This window comes from Leopardus geoffroyi, chromosome C1 (assembly GCF_018350155.1).
Source record: "Leopardus geoffroyi isolate Oge1 chromosome C1, O.geoffroyi_Oge1_pat1.0, whole genome shotgun sequence".
Classification (NCBI taxonomy): Eukaryota; Metazoa; Chordata; class Mammalia; order Carnivora; family Felidae; genus Leopardus; species Leopardus geoffroyi.
The window spans coordinates 31,680,530-31,696,980 of record NC_059328.1 but is presented as its reverse complement, the minus strand read 5'-3'; the positions used below and the strand labels follow the sequence as shown (position 1 = coordinate 31,696,980).

At 50.1% G+C, this 16,451-nt stretch overlaps 1 protein-coding gene across 3 annotated transcripts in view; it reads right to left on the bottom strand.

Annotated features, from left to right (window-relative positions):
• Nucleotides 1-465: 465 nt before the first annotated feature.
• The window catches only part of NFYC (nuclear transcription factor Y subunit gamma), a 66,873-nt gene continuing 50,887 nt past the window's right edge, over nucleotides 466-16,451 (bottom strand). For 2 of the 3 annotated variants that reach the window (XM_045476838.1, XM_045476839.1), the window contains exons 6-10: nucleotides 12,071-12,244; nucleotides 8,421-8,579; nucleotides 5,179-5,286; nucleotides 2,687-2,746; nucleotides 466-1,674 (exon numbers count right to left, since the gene is read on the bottom strand). In XM_045476838.1, coding sequence (XP_045332794.1) covers nucleotides 1,243-1,674; nucleotides 2,687-2,746; nucleotides 5,179-5,286; nucleotides 8,421-8,579; nucleotides 12,071-12,244 — 933 coding nt within the window. In that variant the 3' untranslated portion in view covers nucleotides 466-1,242. The remainder of the gene's footprint in view (nucleotides 1,675-2,686; nucleotides 2,747-5,178; nucleotides 5,287-8,420; nucleotides 8,580-12,070; nucleotides 12,245-16,451) is intronic. The other variant, XM_045476837.1, reaches the window with a different exon arrangement.

Below are 16,451 nucleotides of genomic sequence, written 5' to 3'. Positions count from 1 at the left end.
AGAGGCTTGGGCTGCTCTCCGTGGCAGATGCCATGCCTCTGGTAATGGGCACGGCTGTAGCCGGCAGCTCAGAATGGCAGCCTGTGCCAAGGCAGAAGTGGAGGGACTGATCCGGGTCCTTGTTTGAAGGACAGAGACAGTTTCTTCCACGAGAGATGCTCTCTTGACGCTCAACCAGCAGGACACCGCTGCATCTGGCCCACATGTGGTAGTCTAGGAGGGAAGGCAGGCGGGCGTCTCCAAGCAGCAAACAGATTCTGATCTAGTTCATTTGCAAAATCAGCGGAAGACCTCCATTTGAATCAGATATGCAGCATTAGCTCCCTTAGCTTTGGACGCCCGCTCTTCACAAGGGTCCCGCTCCTTCACAGACACGCAACCTGAGGGCAAACAAACCTAATTTCCAAGCCTTCCCAAGAAAAGTGGCCCCATGAATGCCCCAGACACAGAAACCCAGACTCTAAATTATCTAAAATGAGATTTATTGCATTTCATGCAGTTTGAAGTCCATGCAGCAAAGGAGACTAGCACAATTTTTAATGCATTTTAAAGATAAAAAATGGGGGGTGGAGGTGGGCAAATGCACAAAGTTCTAGTCTCCTTGGGTCCCTGGGAGAGAAGGGTTTGGAAATGAAACCATCCACTCTCCATGGCAAATGAGTTCACCTCTTAAATGCAAGGAATGTTTCCACGGCCTCTGGGTGCAAACACACAGAGCTCTGGGACGAGCACAGGGTCACGAGGAAGAGGACCACTAGTGAGAAAGAAGCTACGTGGTCACCTAATTCAATCTGCGGGCAGAACAAGGTGGCAAATCCTAGGGCCGCAGCTGCTCCGAGAGTCAGGAGATAACATACCCCCCTGAGGAGATGTGCTCCTGGAAAGAAGTGGCGGTAAGAATCAAAAAAAAAGGAAAACAAAAGAAATATTTCTTCAACCACACTCTTCAAGAAAATGCCATAAATATGTTATTTAATATTCATTTCATAGCATTGGACACACAGCTCAACATACTGAAATATTGATTCCTCGGAGAAAAAATGGAGAAAAAGGAAATAAAAAATATTGCATCTTTATGTTGGAGAATCTCGGCCTCCAGCGTGGGGCGCAGTGCACCAGTGTCCTAGCCTGTAGGAGGCGCGGAGGTCGGCCGGGTCCTCTGGGGAGGGAGGCTGTACCCATCGCCCGGAGCTGTATGGCAAAAATTGTGTTGGGCGTCCGTGGCCTTGCCAGCTCAGGCCCTCAGTCGCCGGTCACCTGGGGGGCCTGCCCGTCGGAGGGCTGGTTGGCTGACTGGATGAACATGGGCTGGGCGAGGTCCTGGCCGGCGGGCATGGTGACTTGCTGGATCTGGTAGAGCTGCTGCGAGGGGTGGAGAGGAGAGAGTGAGGTCACCCCCGGGAGAGGGGCATGCAGCTCCCTATGGGCCTCAAGTTGGCTGGGGGCCCCGGACACCTCGACCACCACCCACTGTAAGGCGTCGGAGGGAGGAGGAGGAGTGGGGCTCTGCGGGGGCTGGGCGCAGCAGACACAGGAGGCTCCGGCCCGGTGTGAGGGGGTGTGTGTGGTGGGCGGGGAAGAGGTGCAGGGAGTTGCATTTCCCGTGGCTTTCACTTCTCTGGGCTCTGCCTCTCCCGTTAGCTCAGAGCCTCGGGCTGGCTGCACGCTGTTCCTCTGTGACAAACACAAGCAATTCGATCCACTGTACCAGCAGCTTGGAAGTCAGCATTTCCCCAACTCTTGGTAATCCTCACTAGCAGGGGCAGGAGGATTACCCCCTCTCCTCCTCCTTTCCTCCGAGTACCTGGCTCAGGCCGAGGCTACAGTGAACCTGCGTTTCCTACATGGGCCCTGCTCAGGAGGTGGCCTGGGTTTAAACGCTTACTAAGCCAAGACCCGTGAGGCGTGGAGAAGCAGCTCAGGTAGCCACTGTGGAAAGACATGGCCAACTGGACAGTTGACTTCTCAAGCATTTCCCCCTCAAAAAGCCCACAGGCGAAGACCCCCCCGCCCCCCACCCCGTGCCACAAGAGCCCTGGCATGTGAGCCTAGTGTGTGGTGCAGGCAGGGGCCAGACGTGGGTCCTGATGCCGGCTCCTCTCCCTTCTGGGCAGCAGAGAACACAGGCGTGGGGGGGGGAGGGGTGATGGTCATCCTACCATGTACTCGGGGGTCTCTGGGACCGTTAGTGTGAGGGAAAAGACAGAGGGAAAGGGTGACTCCTTCCTCACATGAGTTCAGAATTACTGAATTCCAGGCACCAAGAGAGCTTGAGAAGTCACATGTTCGCTGCATTTCAACTAACCCATGCTATTAAAAAGCGGCATAGCTTAGAAAAAACTAGTCCTAAAGAAGGAAACAGGAGACCCGCATTCTAGTCCTGGTTCTGCAATCAAGAGCTGCGTGAGCACAGACAAGACATTTCTCATCTCTAGGACTCGGTTGACTCATCTGTAAAATGGGGATTGGGACTATATAATGTCTGAGATTATTTTCAGCTCCCACAAATCTAAATCTAAAGGATTTGTACTCCAAATTCAAGAGTGAACCCGCTTTAACAATTTCTGTCCACTCATTAACAGAAAATAGGACAGTTGCCGTAACCATCCAAACCCACAGATCTCACACCCGCTACCCCCCTCAACAGCCTCTCCCCCACGGCCCCTCCCCCAGCCGGGTGTCCTACCTGTCCGTCCGTGAACTGGCTGAACTGCTGCTGTCCTTGCTGCACCTCTGTCTGCGTGATCTGCAGGAATCAAGATGGCAGAGTAAGGTCAGCTGCAGGGTCTGGCCCACTCCTCCGGCAGCCCACAACCAGGAGAGGGTTGTGAAGACTGCGTGAGACAATGCACATCAAGTGCCCGGAATGAGGCCTGGCACAGAGCAGGTGCTTAATGAGTAGCAGGAGAGCAAGGGTCCTTCCCCATCCCAACTACCGATGGCTACTCCAAGCCGAGGGCCACAGAGGGGACCACAGAGGACCCCGGAACGTGCAACATACACAACTTCCATAACCCTCTCTCTTAATGTCCACCTGCTTCCCACCTGCTTCTCATTGCAAGCCCCTAGGCCTAACATTTACGGCTTAGGCAGAAACCCCGGGAGACCTTTAGCCAGTGAATGCAGACTGCAAAACGTGGGGCAAAGGGGTGAGTGGTCTGTTTCATTCTTGGAAGGTGGGCTCCAAACCAAACCCGTATCGCCTAGATTATCTGCCTGGAATATGAAACACCCTGGCGGGGAGGTGGCCTTGGCCCTGGAAGCCCTTGTGGCACACCTATGAAGTACTTTTTCCGAGACAGGCCACGTGAAGTCGTCTGGGCCAAGCAGGGGGTGGGGGTGCGGGGGGGAGGGTGGAGGCGGGTAGAGCAAGGAAAACATGTATCACATGTACTTACAATCTTACGTGGGGATTTTAAGTACATTTGAAAAGAAACGTGCTGGCTGACGTGCAGAACCGCATCACATAGTGCGAGCTGCAGACGCAGCCTGGTAGACTAGGTAAGAAGACGAAAGCAGGCTATGTGCATATGTGCACCTCTGCGACATCTGACTAGGAACGTCCTCTGTGTACCATCTCCTGGAACCCTCACAGCCAACCTGCAAGGTACAGACTATCCTCTCGAGGGTCCTCACAACAGCCAAAAACACCCTGTCAGGCCTACCCGTAAGGCCGTCAGGAGTAAGGAGGGGACAGGTGTGATAGGGCTTCATGACGGTTTCCTACTGTTGTCCCTTACTGGGGGTCCTTCCCCTCCCACCAGTCTACCAGTCTCTAAGTGGCTATCTTTACAGCCTCCAGTGCAAAGTTAAGTATTCAAGAAATGTCTACAGAATAAATGAATGACCCTGAGACAAATGGCAAATATTCTTCATAGATGAGAAGGTCAACTGTGCCCTGTGGCCAGCAGGACTGCTCTTCACACGAGCTGAGAAAATTTCATTTACCTTTAAATGCCATTTACATGTTATTCACTCAGCAGTCATTCAACAAACACGTCCTACTACATGCCGGGCTGTCACAGTCACAACCTGTTGTAATGTAGTTGTTGTAATGGTGCCCTCTTCTTGCTTCTTCCCCCTCCTGTCTGACAACCCGACTCTCCCCACTCACTGGCTTTGGTTTCTGGCCCCCAAACTGACCTCTGAGGAACTAAAACCTCTTCCTTCTCATTTCCTCCCACCCCCTCGCCATGAAAGGTTTTTGGACCCCAGGTTAAAATCTTACAAGACTTTTTGTTTTTTGTGTTTTAAAAAGAGGGGTACCTAAGGGTGTGACCTGACCGGTTTGGAGATGTGACTCCATGCCAGTCAGCCCCAAAGGAATTAGGGAAAAGGCCAAGCCCTTATGTGAGCCAAGGCATGGGTTTAGAACAGGCCCTTTAATGATCCCAGAGACTATATGGAACTCAGAAGCCTTGCTTTTGGCTCATTCCTTATATTTTCCCAAATGAGATCTTTGGAGACCTGCTCTACAAACTCAGCTCTGTCACCACTGTCAATAGATACATCACCAGAAATGCAACTGGGCCAGACGGGTCCAGCTCTTAAACGATCGCTGCTTTTTTTGGGTCTGAGGCAAAAGAATCCATTAACAATGCCTCCCCCTGACCAGCATCCCCCATCCAGTGCAAATGATGCCCATACTCCCCAACCCCCAATCCTCAAGCCCAGGGAGGCTGTCCCCTCAGCACCTGTGGCTCACAGTCCTCCGTCTCTTAGGGCACGAGAGGAGACGAAGCGGACAGTCTCTGGCTGGGCGTGCATGGGGAAGTAAAATCCAGGCTAACTTTCCAAAGGGCACAGCGGCTGCCAGAACACAACAGCTATTTAGGTTCAAAGATGGAAACGCAGGCTGACGGTGAGGCAGTCTGTCAAAGTGCCTCCTCTGGTCAGACATGTACACACATACATCAGGCTTTCTTCACAAGCGTCCTTGAGATTTCCCCTCCTTTGCATTTCTTTGTCCCTCGAGAACAAGATGGTAAGAGACACGCTTTGAATCCAGTCCTCCACTAAACCCTGTCTGTCCTTTGGGGTGAAGAGATGTGAAAGGTGTGGAGGTGTCTCTTGCTGAAGGGTGAGGTGGCAAGAGAGCGATTGCTGAGCCCTCCTTTCCAGCCAGAAGCCAGCTCGGGCCGGTCCCCTACCCAAGCCCTGCACCTTTGGGGCACATACCTGTGGAGCGCTGGTGGCAAGTGTCTGGATCTGTCCCTGCACGACTTGGGTGCCTGATACAGGCTGGGCTAAGCGAATGTACTGCAGCTGGCCGGCATTCAGCTGCACCTAGGGTGGGGCAGACAGACAGACGCAGGGGACTGAGTGTGGCCTCACCAGGCAAGTTTCCCCTGCGGTGACCGTCCCCTGCTCCCCGAGCTCTCCAAAGAAGCTGACTCTGAAAAGCTCCTCTTTAACAGAGGTCAACACAGGCAAAACCAGAACATCCCCACCCCACAAGTCACAAAACACAACAGAGGATATGTTCCCTGAATGGACTGTGGAGAAAATTCCCAGAGGATCTGGCCACATATGTGACGAACAGCATGGCTGCACCCTCAACATTCACGGACTCTTAGCTGTTTGCTTAGTTTATCTTAGGATTTTATCCCAAAGACTGTGAGACATGATCGGAATGCTCTGTCCCTAAAGTGTGGGCCTTTCCCCCCTCTAACCTCCACACCCCGCCACCCTATTTCCCGGGATGGCTGATCCAATACTCACAAGAGCTCCAGCATCTGCCCGGAGCCCACGGCAGATGGCCGTCACTCCGTGCCCTAGCCCCAGTCCTGCCCAACCCCATGCTGCACATCTCGGAAGAAAAAGCTGGCCTGCTTCACTATCTCTGTCCCCAAGAGCCAGGACCAATGGGGGTCTGTGGGACTTTTAGGATCTTTGGTGTTCAGCACTAGCTTCTAGCCAAACTCCTCCCAAGGGGAAATTGAATCAATAAACCTTTCAGAGAAAACCCCATCACGGGAAACCAAAGCTACAAAAAGGCCTTTAGAGTCCCTCATGCTTAAGATTAAGTCTCAGATAATACAATAATACCACATGCTGCATTTAATTGTGCGCTAAAAGCCTTAACTCAGGCTCTTAACGCTCCAGTGTACCATGGAAGTCTCTGTGCCTCGAGCGGGAACGGAGAGACCAAGGCGGTTGCGCTGAGAGGAGCCATGGCTCAGCAGAAGAGAGTCAGCAGAGCACTGCAGACATCCACACTTGGGATCTGGGCGATGAAAGAGGTACCAGAAGGACAGACTGGTCTCTATCTGGGGGCCCAGACACCACCCTCCCTGGCTGCCCAGCCTGCCTTTGTTGCAAGGGTGAACTTCTTGACGTGAACAGGTAAGTCATGCCTCCTTGTCCTGGAGTGAGTTCTCCCCTTGCCTTCAAGAGCCAGCTCCCTGGCAGGGAACTTTACCTCCATGAGGACAGTGCTGGTAAATGCAACTGCCCGTGTGCATGCAGTGTTACGTCACACTGCTTCTCTGCAACTGCGGACTCAAAGGGGATGTGACCCGCCAAGAAAAGACTAACACTTGGTAGTCAGTGTAGACTTTGGAAGTTCTTGGTAGACCATTCCAGAATTGTCCACTTAGGAAAACGGAGGGATAGAAAATCTAAACCCGTTAAGAACCGGGTTCACAGGAGACAGGGCAAGATATTGCGACCTGCGGTCTTTTCTTTCCGAGAACATGTCAAGAAGAGCTGCTGGGAAGTTGTGATGCCAGGCCCAGACTGCCCCCCTTAAATCCCGTAATGTGGCTTCCAGGCAACAACACTAAGTTGCTTGCGGGGATGAAGGCAGCTGTGTGGAGGCTCGGGAAGCCTCGTCTGCTGACACTGATGGTGGCTGGTCCCAGAAGTCCCCGAACTCCAGACCAGGAACCAGGATGAAAGACTAAAGCCTTGTCTCAAGAACAGGGAAAGTATACTGACAGCCACAGAGATTTTACACCTCTCAGCTGGGAAGAGCTCTTTGCAGAAACAGATGTGACTGAAAAACTGTGAGCCAGAGAGTTTCCAAGCAGTTCTTAGAAGCAAGAAGCTCCTCTTTTAGGCTTAGGTTTAGCCGTCTAATGATGCTCTGCCCTCAGGGCTCTATCACAAGGACAGGACTGGGGCGCCTGGCAGCTTTTTGACGCTAACTACAGGATAAATAAGCCAGCTCCTCGGGCTTTCAAAAGAGAAGCAAAGTTTCCTTCCTGAAGGTCCCCTCTATTGGGGTGAGCACTCTTGAGTTCAGAAATGCAGACTCCTACAGAAGGTATCTGAAAATAATGAATTTGCAACAAATATGTGCTAAAGCTCTGTACCCCAGAGAGTTAAAAAGACTTGAGTTAAAGTTACTGTAAAGTGGGAACCCTTCTCTGCTTAAGTAAATTTGTTTCGGTGCCTTCACATGTAAAACAGAGGACCATTCAAGAGAGAGGTCTTGGTTAGTGCCTGACACAATGAGGCAAGGCACCTGAAACTGATGGGTCTGTATGTGGGGGGGGGGGGGGGGGGGGGGGGAAGGGGGAGGGAGAGAGGGAGGGAGGGAGGGAGAAGGAGCAAGCTCTAGCAGAGGGAGAGTGCGCCAAAAGCGCAAGAAAGGGAGGGAGGGAGAGGAGACAGAAAGGCACAGAGACTCACACACTCCACTTTCCTAAGCTTTCTCTTGGTCTCTCTGCTAACTTAGTAAGAACAGTTACAAAAACAGAGCTTTCTGCAAAGAGGAAGTGATTAGCCAAGTCCAAATGACTTTCTATATCTGCCTCCATGTCATTTACAACAGGCAGACCAAGGGGCAGAAACAGAAGGACTGCTCCGTGTCACTCACTTTCCACGTTTTCGGGTGGCAAAATGACCAGTGTATAGGTGGCAAGTGTTAAGATAGGACATTTCTTACAAAAGAGCAAGTACAAGTAAAAAAGCCAACAAATCTAAGAAATGAAATCCCTCAAGGCACACAGGAAGCAGCAGTCCACAGTGAAGGAATGGGTAAGTTAAATGAAAGCCAAAAATACACTTTGCTGCAGGATCCACTGGGAACTGACTCATGAATATGCAACAAGTGTTATTTATGGCCTTCCCCGTACACCTCCCTCTTATTCTCTGCTAATCAAAAGACAGGACTGCCTCCCAGGGCCGTCAGGTCCTGGCATGGAACAGTGGTTACCAGCATCCTCTGCGTAGGTGGAGTGCGGGGACGTGGAGAGGCGCTGCCCCACGGTGGCAAACCTGAAGTGGATTAGAGGAAAGCAGGCAGTATACAGGGAAGCAAGTTGTGGTCTGGGTGAACAGGGACATAGGTTTAAAAAAACACGTGTACATCTACACATATGGGTATACGAGATCCTCTGTGTGTAAAATATGGAAGCACTCCCGCCCCCACACGAGCACAGCGCCTTGCGGCTGCAAGGCAGAACGGGCCTTACCGGGATCTGCTGGATCTCTCCTGTGTTTGTGATGATCTGCTGCATCACCTGCATGGTCTGTCCGGTGCTGCTCTGGGCCTGCTGGGCTTGACCCTGTGGCTGAGCCTGGACAATCTGCACCTGCTGACCTTCTCCAACCTGCATGGTCACAGGTGTGGTCTAGAGAGGAGTTATGAGAAAAGAGGATTCAGCTCGAGATTAGAGCCATTGCGCTTACCAAGGGGTTAATAACGACCAATTAACTGGGAGCAAACCCCCTCCATGGACACCCAAACTCACCTTAACACTATTTAGCAATACTCAGCGTACAGGGCACTGCTAAAGTTACTCTCCAAGACAAAAGATGGGAGAAAGCCACGCAGATGTTTAGGCTCATGGTACAGAATATTTGCCCAAGCCCCAAACACCTCTATGCTTCAAATACTGCAATCTTTCAGAGCTCTTGCAACGAAAGAAAGGCACATCCAATACAAAAGAATCAAAAGCAACCGTGACAGTTCATTTGAGAAATGGCCAAAGTCAGGTCTGGAGCAGGTGAATTTGGAGAGCAAACTGAATGGAAAGCGGGGTCAGTACGAATTTACTAGGTTCAGGATCCTGGACTCCATTCCAGGCATGCAAGACACTGGGAGGAAACTAAGGCGCACGCTGGCTGCACTCAAGCAGCAGAGCAGCGCCAGCCCACACCGGCCAGCTGGCTGCTCTGGATCCAGCACGGCTTCCCACGGGAGAGGCAAACGCCACTAAGATGTGGATGTTAACTGAGGCCACCCCTAAGTAACAGAATTTAATAAAGCAAGGATTTTATCTTTCCAGAAACAAGAATCTCAGATGTAAGAAAATTCTGTCTACCACACACGACCTGGCAGGTTCCGTGTCTCTCACACAAACTTAGTGGGTTGCAGTCCTATGAAACTTACTCCTTTGAGAGACGGTAGACGTGAACTGTCAAAAGGGTTGGTCGGTCACTTGTTCAAAATTTTAAAACTTTAGCCCCAGATGTGACCTTTGCAGATTACCTAGAGCAGTGGGCCCAGCACACGGTTCATGTGGTGGGGGTGGGGTGGTAGTGGCACATGGCAATGGAGGGGTCAGGGGGTGGCGGTCATGGGAGTGGCAGGAGGGTGGAATCTTTTAAACTACACTCACACCCCCAATGCCCCAATTTGGGTATGGTCCCGTCCCACTCTGAATTAAGAATTACCTCAGTAAGACGACTCTGGGAATCTCAGTGAATCTGGGCTTCTACTGATGTTGTTATTCTGATGCTCTCAGACTTTGCCTGCATACGTATACTATGCATCTAGTTACAGGAGAAGGGGATGGGTCCCAGGAACTATAGAGGAGATGCAGGGGATTACTAAGGAAGGAGAAATTACTATGAACTGGACACAGCGGGTAAAGAGGACAGAGGGATCTCTGTAAAAATACATGCGGTAGGCCAGGACAACAGGAAACACCTCCTGTTCTCTCACACCACGATTTTCAACTCAGCCTATTCTATTCCAACCTCCAGGAATAGAAGTTTCCAATTTTATGACAGAACGCACAGGATTCACTTTACCAAAATATGCTTTCCTTCCAACTTTAATATGTGTTCTGTCCTGCAAAGGTTATCTGAACTCAACCTGAAATAATCATTACTACAGGCCTAAGCAGGGGTGATACAGCACAAGGCCACCCTGAACCAGCAGGACAGAGAACCACAGCTAGAAGACACAGAGAGAGGCCAACTTCCCCATCCCCACAAGCCTCACCAGCTCCAAGCTGAGAAGTCTGGGGTGGCAAAGAGAACAGATGAAATTCTTGCTGACTAAAAAAAATGTATACTGCCAACTCATCACTGTACTTTACCAACTCAATTTCCCCAAGAGGATTTCCATGGTATTTCTGAGTCATTTCAGGAAAATGAAGGCTTGTGCTAGTTGGCAGCTGTCAAATCACGTATGGCGTGTGCCCTGCTGTCAGGACACAACAACCACGAGCTTCTTAGATGTTGAGTCGATGAGAGCCAGCGCTTCATAGACTCCCTCAAAGTTTGCTCTGTGGAGGGATAAAGCTCTCACCACTGCAGAGGCACAAGCCTTGGCCAAAGAAGATCCCTTAGGCATCATGGTACAGTGAATGCCCTGAAGCAGGGACTAGGCTGTGATCATCTTTGAACCCCTCCTGCCTGGCACAGTGTCTGGCAAAGAGCGAGCACCCTAAAACTTGTTTTACGGATAAAAAAGGGAGCAGGGAATAAATCCTAAAATCATAATTAATAGTTAAATCTACCTCCGTCATCGTTTTTTCCTTCTAGGCAAACCCAGATCCTTATCGGCATACACAAGACTATCTAGCATGTGTCCTCTGCCTCTATTTTCAGACTTGCCTAGATATCCCCATGCGGACTGCACCCTCCCGCCACTCCCGGTGCGGGTTCCCACCTCCAAGCCTTTGCTCGTGCTGTGCTACTGGGAAAGCCCTCCTTGCCCCCTTTATCTGATTCATTGCCACTGTTCTCCCTCTAAAAGTTGGATTATTCCCTTTCGGGAACCTTCTCTGACATCCACTTCTACCACCTCTCACATTTTTGTTAGGTATCCCTTTTGATGTGATCCCTTAACACCCTTTACACAGCCCTAAGAATATTTCTACACTTCTCAGGTGGTGGTGGTATGACCTTTATGTAATTGTACCCTACTAGTTTGTGGAAATTCTTTTTTTTTTTTTTAATGTTTATTTACTTATTTATTTATTGAGAGAGAGACAGACAGACAGACAGCACCAGCGGGAGTGAGCGCATGAGCAGGGGAGGGGCAGAGAAAGAGGAGGAGAGAGAGAATTCCAAGCAGGCTCCACACTGTCAGCACAGAGGCCGGTGTGGGGTTCGATCCCACTAACTGTGAGAGATCATGACCTGAGCTGAAATCAACAGTCAGGACGCTTAACCAACTGAGCCACCCAGGCACTCCGATCGTGAAAATTCTTAAAAATAGGGACTGTTTTACTCATGCTTATATTCCAGGCACATAGGATAGGACTCAATCTTTGGTGAATAAATTAATGCTTGTCGGGGAATCTGGAGTCAGAGCTCAGAGAACAGAGTTCTTCACAGCCTCCCGCGATCCCCAACAAGCATGGATGTTACTGCTTTCACAACAATCCACTGGGGGGAGGGAATATTCTGGTTGCTACTGTAAAAAGATCACTTGACACAACTATGGTGTGACGGAGAAATGACAGGGAGAAGAGGAGGGGAAGTATGCAAACTGGAAATGATGCCTATCTCTTCCTTAGAGGTACAACAAATCCTAGTTCCGGTGTAGACACAGGCATGGGGTCCACTTGTAATACCTCCCATGGGGATGTTACTACTCTTCATGGGGGCATGATATAGACTTTTTTCCTTCCAAAATGTTTTAGCTCATAGGGATCCTGGAGAGCATCTTCTCACTGCATCTCCTCATGTGACCCGTGAGGAAACCAGGACCCAGAGAGGTCAGGGTGACATGTCACTTTGGTGGCTGAATCTGGGGAGAAGCCCAAGTTTCTAGACTTCAAACTTGGTGTCGTAAAACGACCGGCCTGCTCCTCTGCCCCGGCCGTGCTCTCCCCAACCTAAGCGGTGCCATGTTGCCAGTGGGCACCCTCTGCAGCTCACAGACCTGGCCCTGCTGAGGCTGCGCGATGATGATCTGCCCAGGCTGGATGGTGGTCGTGGAGCTGGTGGTCTGCTGGCCCTGCTGCTGCCCCTGGACTTGCACGGCAGCGGGCTGCTGAGCCAGTGTGAAGTAGTACTGGACGGGCTCGGCGGGAGTCACGGACTGGCGCACCTCCTCCTGTGGGGTAGAAGGAGCAGCAGGTAAGAGGAAAAGAACTGACTCAGCAGCCGCCACAGTGAATTTCCATTCTTCCCCCAAACGGACTCTGTGCAGTTGCCTGCTGAATGCTGAGCTCTCCACATTTGAAGCCAAGGGAAAGTGGAATTCGAAGAGACCAGTTGTGCTAAATCAAACTAAAAATAACAGATTCCATAGGCTTCACAAAACATACAGCCAATTTTCTGAAGTACAGAGTAATCACCCATTGCGTGATGAGTTGCAAATGGGCAAATAATTACCGTAACTAAAAACCACGCACCAGCAGTGCCTGTCAGTAAACGCCGTCAAGGCCTGTGATCTGCAAACGGTGCTAATTGCAAGCACTGGGAAGATGCTACCCAAACATCAGGCTCTCATCTCAGGCCAGCCCCCAATCTCCCCAGTAGGCAGCACTCTCCTTATTTGGTTCCTGCCAGCTCTGGAGGGACAGAGCAGGGAAAAGGGAAACAGGGCTTTCCCTGGGCTGGAACTTCAGAATTGAGTGTCAGGATTGAGAGCACTGGTAGGTAAGCGCCTAGCTTTTCACAGCACATCAAGAGCTCCGTGGTCACTGAAGGCACATCTGTCCAGCGTCAGGTCTGGTTCTGGTTGTACTTAGCCACGGAAGCGCAACCCAGGGGGCCTGAGGGACAGCTCTCCGCTGGGGGGCGGCCTTGGCTGACTAGGGAGGTCGCATTCTGTCCAATCTGCGGGATGAAGAGACTGTTCCTTCTTCAGCTGACGTTTTCCATGGCAGAAGGAGTAAACAACCCTCTCCCAGCCACCTTGAGCTCACAGCTGAGAGTGTAGGATGTTTACACACACTACGACATGGTTAGAGCCTGAGGGTCCGGGGTTGACCGGCCCCTGACCACTGACACAGAGATCGGCGTCTGCTCCGGAGGGCCCTGCGACACACGGTGCCCCTGCCTGGGACAACAAAAACAACAGAAACATACGACCACTTGGGTTGACTGAGCAGAAAATTTGCTTCATTTACCCAATTCCTTGTTCTGGGCTAAGTATGCCAGGCTCAAGAAGAGAGGAAAAGGCACTTCTTCAAGGTACAGAGGCACTGTGGGCTGCCTCAAAGTTCCCCAAAATGACAATGACACAGCCAGTATTGACCCCATACCCTCACTATGTTAGGTGCCCCAATCTATGTTGTGCAGTCCTTTCCTCACTACACTTTGTTTTGCTTGCTTGTCAAGTGCCCTCCCTGCTTGAGTGGAAGCCCTATGAGGGCTTAACTCTTGCTCTCCACTGTTCCAGCCATTCATTCCCTTGTAGGTACTTAGTAAGAGGTTGCTGAATGATGGATGGATTTATAGAGCCAGGCAGACAGCTGCAGGTAGGAAAGTGCTTTTTTTTTTTTTTTTTTTTTTTTTTTTTTTTTAAGCTCTATACCCAGAATAGGGCTTAAACTCACGACCCCAATATCAAGAGTCACATGCTTTATTGACTGAGCCAGCCAGGCACCCGGGAAAGTGCTTTTTCGCTTAGGTTGGTGTATGACAGTCTCTTGAACCCAACAGCTATTACCAACAGAAAAGAGTAGCTACACTCTCTTTTGTTACCTCTAGGATTTTGTGGTCATGGTGTGGGGAGCTCATGTCCCCTACAGAACAGGGCTTGCCTGGTGACTGGGGGCCCAGGATACTAGTACTGTTGACATCCAGGCTTTGAGGAACTGGGGTCTTGGCATGACAAGATTCCCTAACGGCCACCCACCCAGCCTCAGCAGACACTTTTAACATTCTGGATTTCTAAGCTAGTTCTCAAACAAGAATGAATTTTCTAGGTTAATGCAGTCTGTGCTTTAGACCCAAACAATCTGAACCCTGACCATAACCATGCTGAGGCAGAAGAAAAAGGAGGTCCCATTTTCATTGAGGTCTCAGTTTCCAGAACAATGTAACTGTGATATCATCATCATCTCCATTTCAACTCAACTTTTCACCATTATAAATAAAGGCCAGCCTGTCAATTAGCTCTTGGCTGTGGCAGGGATAAATACAGATAACCCTCCCTTAACCAAGAAATAAAGGCCAACAGCTCTTTTCAAAGCTCTTGAAATAGGTTCAACGTATTTATTTTCCACTGAGAATGCCCTTCTCATTTTATAAAAAAAAAAAACATCCATCACTGTAGTCTAGACCTAACTTACAAAAGCTCTTGGGTAATGAGAGGGTGTAGAGAACCAAGAACCCCCCACCCCCCACCGCCACAACCAACTTGAAGGAAGTCAGGGAGGAGGGAGAAACTGGTGCCTCCCAGCCCTGACCTGTGATTGTTCTGTCTCCAGTTATCTCTGACTGCAACTGGTCTACAAGTGAATATAGTCTTTTTGCCAGACAAAAAGCAAACCCTTTAAGCATCCCTTTCAAAAGCCAAAATACTCCTTGCCAAAAACTGTGACAGCAGGTAAAAAGCTTCTCCTAAACTGCCCATCACTCCCCCTTAAGTTGTTTATGAACTAGGCAGTGTCTAGGTCACTCTGAGAGTACTAAGTAGAGGTGCCTAGGTTTGTGTTGTGAGGACCAGGCGAGATTGTTCTCGAATCACTGGAATGGAAGGAGGCACATCTAAGGTTCTTCTGCATTATGAAGACTCATCCGGCCAATGGAGGGCAAGCTAGCAAGGGAATGATTATGCTTGGTTTAAAGAAATGGGTGAAGAGAAAATGACATTTCAATGGGCAGGAACTTTCAACTCATAGCTTTAGTGGAGTAGAAGTCAGCCTCAACTCTTCTCTGCTTCTAAATAGCCTTTACTGGCTTCCCCAAAGAACAAGAGAAATTTCCAAGCATTTCTTGAGAAGTCAAGGACCTTAGATCTACAATTCAGTATTTCTGGCTAGTTTCTCTCCCCAGCAGTGGGAAATCACCCCCTGAGCTAGGACAATCTCTGAATGACTGGATCAATCCAGAATGGGGCACTTGCCCAGCTTTCGCAGTGGCCTCCCTGACCAGAGGGCTTACGCTTGGAATCTTTTCAGAAGTGGTGACTGACAAATGTCAGAGAATGAGCAGCATCCCAGGGCCATCACTACAGAGTTGTGCAGCCAGCCCCAAACTGAAAAAAGTACATTTGCTTCAGTAGCCAGAAATGAACTGCTGCCTCCTTCAGAAAGGGTGAGTTTTGGAGAGTAGGCGCTTTTAAAGGACTTAAGGAGGTGCCAGCCAATTTGGAGCTTGGGAAAACTTTGAGTCTACAGAGGATTAAAAGTGCTATCTTAGAATTTCAGGCCAGCTTTCAGCAATCTCAACCTTTCAAAGGCCAGGCAGCAGCTGTCCCCAACAGGACGCCAATCAATGGCTTGAACACCTACAAAGACCTGAATCCAGGCAGCAAGGAGCTGTTTCAGCTAGACATACTTTAAAAGGAGATGGATCACAGCATTGTGAGCCGGGCTAGGATGGAACAAGGAACTGTCTGACACCCTGAGTCAGTCAGGCACTGAGGGCTTGAGGAAGGGACAGGACATGACCCTTCCCTGCAGCCAGCTGGTTCAGCAGACGGCCCATAGAGAACAAGCAGGAGTTAGCACAAGGCCTGACTTTGTCACAGAGCTCAACACCTTGTTTTTAAAGGGGGCTTCTGGAACAAATTCCAACAAGGAGAGCAGGGGTATGGTAGCATTTGTTTTGGGGGAAGAGAAGTAGTCGGAGTTCTTGTTGTAGTGACTTCTCAGAGAGGAGGGAAACACCCCAAGAGGAGGAACTGAGCCTGTGGGCACAAACCTGCAATTGTCTCAAAGGCGATGCGCAGCGGGGGGACGACCGTGGCAGCCTGCCGCTGTAAACATCCGACTGAAAGCTCCTCTGAACACCTTACAGCTTCCAGTCAAGGATGTTTACAGTAGCAAAGACTGCCCAGAAAGAACGGAGCCGCAGTGAGGCACCTGCTCTAGTAAGGAGGGGACAGAGGATTTGCTGATCCAAAGGCCCCCAGGCAGGGTCAGGATTACACGTGTCCTTTAAGATGCCCACTTCTATACTTCCTGACTGATTATTAGTATGAGACAGCATAGGACAATGGTTGTCACTGAATGACTCTGTTCTAAGGATAATATATTATGAAATAATTCATTCAAAACACTTAAAATTTTATTAACAAAATAAAGCGAGGAGAACAAGGCACGGCTTTGTTCCTGTCAGACCCTGCCACTATTCCCCAAGTGTCT